The 11,260-nt window shown below is 53.9% G+C and overlaps 1 protein-coding gene across 2 annotated transcripts; it reads right to left on the reverse strand.

Annotated features, from left to right (window-relative positions):
- Window positions 1-949: 949 nt before the first annotated feature.
- On the reverse strand, window positions 950-10,803 carry Dact2 (dishevelled binding antagonist of beta catenin 2). Of its 2 annotated transcripts, none has more exons than XM_028866606.2 (4): window positions 10,669-10,803; window positions 4,866-4,998; window positions 3,556-3,834; window positions 950-3,011 (listed from the first exon to the last, which is right to left on the reverse strand). In XM_028866606.2, the coding sequence occupies exons 1-4, from the start codon at window positions 10,798-10,800 to the stop codon at window positions 1,342-1,344; spliced, it is 2,214 nt and encodes a 737-aa protein (XP_028722439.1). In that variant the 5' UTR covers window positions 10,801-10,803; the 3' UTR covers window positions 950-1,341. The 2 variants fall into 2 exon arrangements, with proteins under 2 accessions (XP_028722439.1, XP_028722438.1); XM_028866605.2 differs by lacking the exon at window positions 10,669-10,803 and adding an exon at window positions 9,984-10,256.
- Window positions 10,804-11,260: the final 457 nt, after the last annotated feature.

Below are 11,260 nucleotides of genomic sequence, written 5' to 3' on the forward strand. Positions count from 1 at the left end.
TCCTGGCATGATGTGAACTGAGCTGCCTTGCTGTGCCTTCTCTGTGTGATCCATTGAGCCCTCTGAGGCTGTGAGCCAACACACACCTCCCCTTCCTTAAGTTTGCCAGGCATTTTGTCAGTGATAGAAAAAAAATATCTTTTACAATAAAACCCTGGGTCATGACTGGCTTTTAACGTTCCTTTAAACTCCATGAAAGTATGAGGGAGACAGATGCCCTGGCCTGAGCAATTCCAGGAGGCGCAGGCAGGAAGTCAAGGCGGACACTGGAATGTTTGCCTTCGCAGATTGCTCCCTCGGCCCGTTCGAAATGTTTGCACTGTGGAGAGGTTTGCACAGAGAGTCCCTTGCTTTCTTTTGCTCCAAAAACCCCCAAAGCCTTCATTATCTCCCTCCCTCTCCCTTCTCAAGGCAGGTGCATGTCTTTGTTCTAGACCTTAATCAAATTTCAGTTCTCTTCACCCTTCACCCTGTATTCAGCTCTCGCTACAGGAATATTTAGGCCGAGTGTGACACCCACTGCAGCAGTATTCTCAGCCAGGCTTCCTGTCTCCCTATCTTCAAGGCTTCTGCCCAGTGTGTGGGGGAAGGGCAGGCACCCCATGAAATGTACCCCCTGATCTCCTCTAGGGCAACACATGATGGATCCAGGAGAAAGCTGCCTTCTAACTGCAGCACTGAGCACCTGAGTTGAAAAACCTGTGGTTCTTATCCTTGGAAAGTAGACAGAAAGTTTCTTTACAAAAGACACACACACACACACACACACACACACACACACACAAAAAAAAAAAAAAAAAAAAAAAAAAAAAAAGAAGAAATACTTTTTCCAAAAATTTTCCCTACTCAATTCACCCGTGTTGAGTCCAGAGTTCAGACTTTACTCTGAAAATGCCCGCCCTCCCTTGGGTCAGCACACACCCCACGTTAAGAAGGCAGAGAGACAAGATACAGCAGGAGGAAGGGAACTGGTTCTTTTATTTGGTGCTATACCAGCATCATGCAGGTGCCTATTCATGAGTGTAAGGTGGAGCTGAATTCAAACCTGCTTCCCCCAAACAGGAGGAGATGTATCTAAGCCGTCTCTGGGAAGGAACGCCTCATTAGAGAACTCTCCCCACACACCAGCCGAAGCATGGCGGAGGACAAAGCCGCAGCTGGGATCATGCAATGAAAATGGCTGGAAGGAAAATCACCCCAGAGAACTCACAGCCACAGTGAGGGTGACTGAGACGCCTAAGCAGACCCGCGGTGTGTGGTACCAGCCTCAGCCTGCTCATCACATGGTATGGAAGGATTTTGCACTTTCTGGGGCCCTAGGCTTGTCCTAAAACACTGGCATCACACCATGGTCATGACCTTCAGGGCCGCTGGCTGGAACCTGCGGATCTTCTTCTTCAGGGCCTTGGAGGCCTTGATGCGGCACAATTTGGGCACAGGGGGCAGGGGTGGCCTGCTGCTTCCTGGGGCCCGTGGGGACTGCTGGGGGTGCGCCCGAGGCCAGGCCCGCTCCCCGTGCCCAGCCTCCGCACTGCCTATTCCCCGGCTACTGCGGCGGCTCTGGACACAGCCTTCTGAATCGTTGCTACTGGACTCGTCCCCGAAGCGGTTGGCGGTGTGGTCACTGGCCTCCTCGTCCTCACTGGTTTCGGCGATGGTTGAGTGGAATAGTGAGGTGCACTCTGCTGAGTGCTCTGAGGGGTCTGACTCACTCTTCACACAGGCATCCTGACGGGCAAGTGTGGGCCTGATCTGGGCCCGGGGCCCACCTGTTCTCCTGGCTGGGGACCTAGGGGGCCCCGAGCTGGGCCCAGGATGGCCAGCCAAGCGGGCTTTGGCTGAGATCTCCATAGCAGACTGCCACCGGCGCTGCTTCCTCCTGGCTGCTGAGCTGAGAGGGGATGCCTCCCTGGGGAACAGAGCTTGGGATGCTGGGTAACCCTCCTGCGGGGCCACCACTAGGGGGACAAAGAAGGGCACGGGGTAGAGGGTGGACTCAGAGCAAGAGCGTCCAGGAGGCTCTCTGACCAGCGTGGGCCTCCTGCTGAGCCCTCCCTGCTGGGGCCTGGATGAGGGGTCCCACTCTGGAGGCAACACAGCGTGGATGCCCCGCTGCTGTCTCTCGGGCTGTGGCGGGAGCTGCTTCCCCAGCCTGGGCACTTGGTCACTGACCCTCCCTCTGACCTTCATGGCCTGGCCTTGGGGAGAGCCCATCCTCAGCCTCATTGGGGAGGTGTCACCAGTGGTGCAGGATGGGTAGGCAAAGGGCCCTGGGGCCAGAGGGGGACTCTCAGGGCCCAGCATCCTGGATGGGGACAGGATTTGTCCTTGGCCATAGCCATTGTGGGGCTGCTGGGCCTGGGCGCAGAGAGAGGAGCCTACAGTATCGTCTCCACGGGCACAGGGATTCCAAGGTGTGGTTTCCTCCTTCAGGGGGCTGCTGAGGGGCTCCGCATCCGCAAGGGACACAGACCCCTGTGGTCTGAGGCTGTCCTTGGCGGCATCCCTACCCATTCCTCCCCTGTCCATCCCACTGGCCAGCTTCTCGAGTGGACCTCCACTCTCTGGCCTCTGGCCGCAGAGCTTCTGCGTGAAAGGAGCCACGTCACTTCCGGGCTCCGGCACCACATCTCTCACGGGGAGCTCTTGGCCCCGCAGACGCAAGAGCCTGTGGATGTAGGCTTCGGCTGAGCCCAGCTCATGGATCGGCCCAGTCTGAGTCCTGTTCTGATCAACGGGGACCAGAGGAGGCTCCTGGGGAGGTGAGTAGATGTCGAGACGTGGCGCTTCCTTGGGCAGAGCAAAGAGGGGGCTCTGTAGAGCCACCGCATGTAGGGGGCTGGGGTAGGGGTACACCTCCTGGCCACCCCTGGCCACCAGATCACGCTGGTACTTGGGGTCCAGTGCGTGGGCCGGGACCTCTATTCCCTGGCAGAAGAGGGATGAGGACGCGGCATCAGTCTCAGCTCTCTGGAGCCCCAGGTCATCTGGGAGGACTCGCTCAAGATCGCCTGGGAAAGAGACCATGAAAAGCGTTATCAGCACAGAGGCCCATCCCTGCTCCCCGCAGGGAGGCTTAGCTCTGTGTACTGGTCCCCGCTCTTCAGTGAGAGCGAGCAGGACGCATCATCTCAGTGGCCCCACTTAGCCACGGCTTGGAGGCTACCTGGGACAAATGTCCTACAGCCATCCATGGGAACCCATAGCCTGAGAGAGAAAGTGGGGACTCTCTCCACAGAGAGATTAAGGCTGGCACACCGCCATGGTTTGTGTGTGGGAGGTGGGGTGTCCAAGTGACATCTTTTTCTCTTGGGAAAACATGATGAGGGGTGCCTGTGCCTCGAGTCTCACTCTAAATGTGGCACATCAAATGATTTGAATGCTTCTTCAGAGCTTCTGGGTGTTCATTTAAAACACACATACACACACACACACACACACACACACACACACACACGCTCCTTGTAGGGTCATCCTCTTCCCCAATGGGCCCAGGCACCGTCATCTGCTGTCCCTCTCACCCACATGACACTCTTGCCCTCTCCTGCCTCTCACCTGTAGACACTGGTCTGGGTCGGAACAGGCCCCTTGGACGGCCTGTGTCCTCCGAACCATGCAGGAACCGGCTGTCTTCTCTACTGGGCTGTGGGCTCCATGCAGGGACAGTGGTCTCATCAGCAGAGCGGGGTCGCCAGTCTCCTATGCCAGACCTGGACTTAGAGGGCTGGAACACAGGCAGCCAGCCGCCCAGCGAGGGGGACAGGCGGTCACTGCAAACCGATGCACATGAGGTGGACAGGGAACAGGAACCCGCGTCACTCAGCTCGTAGAAGCCTGGACAGAGCAGACACAGTGGTCAGTGCACCTCCGGCCAGTGGGCTCTACCCCAAAGACCTAGAGCCTCTTTCTCTTGCTTTTACTGGCAGAGAAAGGTGTGAGGGGCTGGTAAGAATGCCTGGGGACAGTCCCACAACAAGAACGTTCCAGATTCTTGCTGGTAACCTTGTGAGTGGCTATGGGAACAACTGACCCTACCTCACCTGAACCCTATCGCTGTGCTCAGGAGACCCTCCTTTGTTCTAGGCATCCCCTTTCTTTAACATGCAACTGCATGGGGCATTCCTTCTTGGGAGTCCTCAGCCCCAGAGACTGCTGGGTACCTAGCACAATCCAGGCTAGACTGCAAAAGCCAAGTTCCAAGAGTGCCAAGGGGACTCCAGACACTGCAGACTTGCTGTCACAGCTACCTGTGACCACCGTGACCCAGACACAGGGGTCCCTGTTTCCAAGTTTCACCTGGAGAATACTGAGAAAGCAAAAGTGATCAGAGCCACACAAGCCAGCAAGACTGCCAACAATGACCTTCTGTGAGCTCTGGGATGGAGCACAGGGAAGGAAGGGCCTCCTGTGTAAACAGCTGGCAAGTTATACTGATGTCAATGATGTAAGTGGTGTGTAAAATAGTTATATGCACGGTCCATGACTATCCAGCAAAACCAGGAGCTCGAGGGGTGTTTAATTTAATATATAAACCGGTAGTTTACATATGTGTAAACTGTGCAGACTATATTATATGTAAACTCTTTAGCATATATATATTTAAACTTTATATATTTATTATATTTATATTTTTCTTTCAGCATGTTTAGTTAAAGCTTTTTCCTGTCTTTAGTCACGTATACTTCCCAGGCTGCCCAAGGGACCTCCCAAGTGTCAGATCAGCTGAGGACACGGGCCGAAGCTGTCACTGTTCACAATGTTTACGTCAGATGGGGTCAGTGAGGGGTGATGATGAACGCTGTATTGCCTTCCTGGAAGGTGGCAGCCTGGCTCTCCAATGTCTGCCTAGCCACCATTAGTCATACCTGAGCTGGGCCTGCTGTCACTGTCCAGGGCCTCACAGGATGACCGGCTCACATCCAGCTGCAGCTCACTTATCTGCTGGTCCAGCTGGTCCAAGTGAGTCTTCAGGCCAGCATCCTGTCGCCTTAACCGTGACTGCGATGTAAAAAGAGAAAGAATAAAAACTGATGTGAATACAGAAACCTAAACTAAGGTCCAAGGCTGAAACAGGGCCATTGTGGACACCAAGAAAACTCCAAACTCATGGGAAGCAACTCCCTAGGTTTTCTGGAATGGGCAGCAAAGGATTTCTCTCTCTGTCTCTGTCTCTCTCTCTGTCTCTGTCTCTGTCTTTCTGTCTTTCTCTCTCTCTCTCTCTCTCTCTCTCACACACACACACACACACACACACACACACACACACACTGTACAGTCCACATGAAATGGGGGGGAATTCTGTATACATCTACATAAACTAATCTGGACTGAGTGTTTGGTAAAAACTGATTTCTTTTTTTCAGCTGTGCAGAGTTCCAGGTAGGCCGCATACTTTTTTCCCCCCTTTAATTTGTTTAAGGCAAACAAATAGTAAAATGCAGGCACATGGCTCATCTGTGGAAGAACATGACCATTACTTTTCTAGAGGGGAACTACCCAAGGGGAAATCACCAGCAGCAAGTTGCCAGCAGGAATGAATGACTTCCTGTTCACCAGAACAAGTACTTTCGCAAAGGGCCATGTGAGTTGAGTGGGAGGCTGGCTGGCCTGGGCTGGCACGGATGCCAGCCTCGGCTTTACCCCCAGGAGCTGACTTGAGGTGGGATCCACCTCTGGTGCTCTCACCCCCACAGGAAAGAAGACATTCTAAAGAGACAATGGACACTAAGAAAGTGGAATTTCCCCAGAATTTTTCTTTTTTCTTTTTTTTTCTTTTCTTTTTTTTTTTTTTTTTTTTTTTTGATTTTTCAAGACAGGGTTTCTCTGTGAAACAGTCCTAACTATTTTGGAACTCACTCTGTAGACCAGGCTGGCCTTAAACTCACAGAGATCCACCTGCCTCTGCCTCCCAAGGGCTGGAATTAAAGGTGTACGCTACCACGGCCCGGCTAATCCTGGGGGAGAAGAAAATGCTGAAGCCAGGCCCCAGCTGGAGCCCAAGCTTGTCTCCCCAGAAGAGGTTCCCCAGTTCTGACAACTCACCTACCACCTTCCAGGCACCCGAGACAACACCAGGCGGAATCATGCTTGCCTGCCTCTTACATCTAAAAGGGTACTCAGGTCAGTACCCTGAGGATGAGCTTGGGGGTCGCTGCACCTCTTCTCATTGTGGACACCATGAACAAATGTCCCTTCACAACTCTTCGTTAGGACTCGTCTGTTTGAGGACGGGTGGCCCCGTTGGCTTTTTAGGGCTGCTAGGTCCCAGGCTCTGATCCTAACTCCACTAACACAAGGTCTGAAGGGCGAAGAGCGGCTGAGAGCAGCCCTATCTGTAATCACACATGTCAAAGCTGAATAGAATTTCCTGGAACCTGTTTCCATCACAATCTCTTTCCCTGAGACAACCAGGGTAGAGACCACAGGCATGACCCTTCCACCCACTTAGAAACTGATACTTAGACCCACCAAAGAGAGGGCAAGGATTTCTCCCGGAGTCCACAGACACCAAGCACCTCTGCCAGGGCTAGTCTAGTGAGCAACAGCATCTATCTATCTGTCATCTATCTATCTATCTATCTATCTATCTATCTATCTATCTATCTATCTATCTATCCCAACTGCCCTTCTTCAGAGGCCCCTACGTGCACATTGGGACCAGCTGCTTGCTCTGCAGATCCTATCTGTCCAGCCAGCCTCAGTAGCTAGTTTCTAGTAAATGGTGGAGCTCTCAAGACCCCAGGGTCCTTAGAGGCCTCAGGGCTCTGCTGTGAGCTCACCATCCGGATCGATACCACCGTAAGTAACACTTCCCTTCTATCCCTAGTTCAAGTTTTCACCACCGTTCCTTAGACTGAACTTCAGGGTCAAAGCCACTGTGACCGGGACAGAGCATGGCTAGCCACAAAGCCAGACTGTGGCACTCTTCCCAGAACCAAGTCTGCCTATGGTCTGCAAGCCTCATGCTGGTTTCCAGAATGCTCTGGGGCACTTGAGTCAGAATTCCCCAAAGCGGGGTCAAGGGTCAGAGGCCTGGTGCAAGGAAGAACTAACCATAGTCCCAAAGGTGGAGTCACTCAGTACACCTGCAGATCCTGGGCTCTTGCTACGTCATGCTCTGGGATAGGTACAAGACCTTGTACCTTCACCAGTTAAGTCTGGTGACCACCAGATGTCCGAGACCGGCCATTCCATGATGTCACCAAAAGGGAGCTGGCTGATTCCTTTAAAAGACTCACATCATTACATAGAACCTGATCTGAATTCGTTATATCTTCCCCTATGGACAGTTCCGCTCTGCAACCCCAGCATTAAAAAAAAAAAAAAAAAAAATCTTGACGGTCTATTTGGAGGATAAAAAGTTCAGGATGTAGAGATGGTATCTAAGACACTTCCTTCCTCTCCTTGAATGCTAATAGTGAACAAAGGAAATGTTTTATGCATGGATTACCCCCCGATGGCCTCCTGCAAATGTCACATCACATCAATCTGTAGTGAAGGGCCCTGCTCACTGGCTCATGGCTGAGATTGACAGTGACCCTGGAGAAGTTTGTCAGGTCCTTGCTCCTGACCTCATCTGCTTCTCATCTGCCCTCCATCTGCCCCCCAAGGTGTTCATCAAAGCAAGCTGCTTGGGCCAAGGAAAACACCATCGACAGTTACAGAATCAGTGTGGCTTGCTCTTGTGGCGTCACCGCCTGAGCCTGCCAGGGAAAGGAACGGTTGCATGCTGTCACTTTCAGAACAAGTCAGGACCAGTCCACCCCTGCAGGATGATCCTCATATCGGTATGCATCAGCCTCCGGTCGGTCCCAGGACACCTCTTCTGGATGTGGCTGAAGTAAGATAGACTGTTACAGCTTCTTGGCCTGGTGCCAGCCCCTGGGCTGTCCTACTGAAGCCCACTTACCAGAGTGAAAATGCTAGCCACTTCCCGAGACAAGTCCCCGTGAAAACACTCATGGGGGCAGCCTGAAGGGCCACCTGCAGCAGGCGGTGGGGTCAGGGGTTAGAGGACACGGGAGTTCATCAGCAAAGAAGTTTGGAATAGGGAGGGCTAAGTGCTGAAATCATCTCTGGGTTTTTTGTTCTGCTTTGTTTTGTTTTGTTTTTTGCTCTCAGCCATTAAGAGTCATTGACTTATCTTGTGGACAAAATTCTCCTACTGCTGAGTTCCCTTTGTGACTTTTGACACTGCAATTAGCAGGTCGTGTAGCCCATCTGATGAACACCAAATCCCTAGAAATGCTAAACCTATCCTTCCTTGAGAATCCCTGCAAAATAAATGCGGAGGAGAACTCCGGGACTCTTCTATCTTCACACCTGAATGATGACTGAGGGCCAGCGGGAGGGCCGTGAGCTCTACTTCCTTGGGGTTTAACTGGACTGCACTGTAGCCCTTTCAGTATTTAACAAGCATCTTTGCTCCTAATCTCCACTCCCCCACCCCCCACCCCCCCTTAAAAATGTTGAAGTGCTAAGTGCTGGCTAAAGCCACATAAATCCAACTATTTTTCTCTTCTGGTGAACCAAGTTTCGCGACAAAGCCTGTGTGTTCTTTCTGGTCTCACAGAGGCGTGTGTGTGTGTGTGTGTGTGTGTGTGTGTGAACAAAAGGCTTGTTTGATGTCTCCAAAGGCTGCTGGTAATTGCAGTGTGAGGGCTTACGGACTGGGTCTGTATTGCTGAAGCGGAGTTAATCATCAACCTTAAAGGAACGGGTCATGCGTGTAACCGTCAGTGCGCCTGCCTGGTTGAGGTCACGTGAAGCGGAGTGCGTAGCCTTTCGGACCTCAGGCACCTGTTGTAATGTCTTGGTCCTTGTGTGGGTGCAGCAGTTTGCAGAGTCCAGCCCACACCAGCCATGTCCCTCTGGGCAGCTGAGCTGCTCACAGACTGGAGGAGGCTGCCGGCTGGGTTCCGCCCTCAGCCAGCTCTCCACCTCTCTGACACCCAGGGAGGATTCCAGGTGTCCTGGGGAATGAGTGACTCAGACGCTGGACTTCCTGATTCTTTAATCACAAGCCCAACAACACAATTCTGAGCTAAAGCTGATTGGAAAGCAACAGTTTCGTCTTGGACTTTTACCAAGAGGCGCCTCTCAACAGGACAGATCCAAATTTCACCGTGAAAGAAATCCCACTTAAGAGTTATGGATGCGACTCCATCACATCCGAGAGCATTATTTTGTTATTTTTTAAAAAAATACTGCAGTGTCAGGCGGTGGTGGTGCACGCCTTTAACCCCAGCACTTCGGAGGCAGAGGCAGGTGCATCTCTTGAGTTCGAGGTCAGCCTGGTCTACTAAGCGATTTCCAGGACAGTCAGGGCTACACAGAAAAAATCCTGTCTCGAAAAACAAACAAACGATAACAACAACAAAACCCAACAACAAAATCACCACACCGCAGTACTGAAAAAAAAAAAAAAATCTCGAGCTGTTTCTAGAAGCAGGTTGTAGTTCTACTCCTGGAAGACCCCCAGTGGTCTACAGAGGAGGACTCATGGGGCGCTGGTAACTGAGAAAGCACCACCAATCCCCTCTTGTTCGTCAGACTGGTGGACACTCGTTTTTGTTTTTGTTTTTTTAAAACGGATCGATCAGGTGACACGAAATCTTGGAGACGTCCTCAGCCCGCAAGACTCCCCAGTGACCCAAGCGAACCCAGTACAGTGTCCTGCGGCACACGGTCACGCCGTGCAGCCGGCCGACCTGCTCCCGGGATGAGGTTAGGGTCCACGCATCCCCACCACCACAACACGGCACCCACCCCGACGTGCGCGCCTCCGCACCCGAGCTGTGTCAGCCGCAGAGGCGATGCGCATTCAACACCAGGCTCTGCGCGCGGCTCCCCAGCACGCACCCCGTAGCGCGCTCCCCCACGCAGCCGCGCATCCGGCCTCTCCACTCGCTCACTCCACGCAGCTGCGCCCCGGTCGCGCCCCAGCACGTCCCCTCGGCCACCCGCGTCCGGTCGCTCCTTACCAGCTGCTCCCGCAGCGCGGCCAGCGCCGCCTCCAGCCTCAGCTCCTGGCCGCGGGGCCCGGGCTCAGGGTGCAGGCCCAGGGCGCCCCGCACGCGCGCCTGCTGCGTGGCGCGCAGCCCCTGAAGCTCCTGCAGCCCGGCCAGTGCCGCCCGCAGCCGGGCGCCCACCCTGCGGCGGTCCCAGCCCGCGGGTCCGGGGCCGCTCGGTGCCCACATCTCCCCGGCCGCTCCACCACCACCGCGCTGCGCGTCCCCGTCGCGTCTCCCCGCCCCCGGCCACAGGTCGCCTAGGTGGGGTGGGACCTATCGCTGGCCGCGGAGGGCGGCGTTTGCGACGCCCGAGGTCACAGCGGCCGCCCCCGGCCCGCCCCGTCGGCCCGCCGCGCCCTAGCCCAGCCCAGCCTCTGCACCCCTGGGACCTGTGTGTTCCTCAGGGAAGGCCTGAGCCCCTCCGCAAAGGGACAGAAGACAGCGTGGGCACGGCCGGGGAAAGGTTTTGTTTAGGTTTTTAAATTTTTTAAAAAAAGGAAGAAAAAAAAACACACTGCAAAAACCACATTCCTGTTTGTAAGCTCATTAGTATGGAAAAACCCACTACCAGGTTTCCCAGCGTGCACACCTGTACCTGGAGACCTCTGCTTGCTTCTCAGTTCACCGAGCCCTACCTCACACACATGCCACGCACCTTTAAGGAAGCTTCTAGTAAGTTTCTGAGTTGTGCGGCTCTCACCATGGTGGGCACTTCAGGAACGCTGTCTGGATTCCAGGAGGAAGCCGCACACACATTATCAGTCGCCCGCACCTCCTCTGCACACATGCTCAGAACCTCCCTCCCCCCTCCCCCACCCCCCGGCCTCCAATGGACACTATTTTGAGTGGAATCCTGCTATCCGGGTCTTTTACTGTTCCTAGACTTCCGGATGCGCACATTCTGCACCACCAGACTGTCCGAATTGCTCTCCTGTGTGGCTGTAGCCATCTCTCTCTGCTGTTGATTAGGAAGAAGTGGCACCTCATTTTTGCTCACAGGCCGGGTAGGAATATTTTCCTCTCACTTGAGTGTCCACCTCAGGCAGGAATCAATGAATCACAGGTGGTTACTGTGCTCAAGGTTTTGAAGACAGGCTAGGCTGCTTTCCGAAGCAGGGGTTCCCGGGAAGGTGCCACAGAGTGCCCGGGGGCTGTAGAGTGCAGCTGGCTGGCAGTTAGCAGTTCCTGAGGCGGGAGGAGGCTCAGCATCTCTTCCTTGCAGAAACGGTCACCCAGGCACTGTGCCT

This window comes from Peromyscus leucopus, chromosome 8a (assembly GCF_004664715.2).
Source record: "Peromyscus leucopus breed LL Stock chromosome 8a, UCI_PerLeu_2.1, whole genome shotgun sequence".
In the NCBI taxonomy this organism is placed as follows: domain Eukaryota; kingdom Metazoa; phylum Chordata; class Mammalia; order Rodentia; family Cricetidae; genus Peromyscus; species Peromyscus leucopus.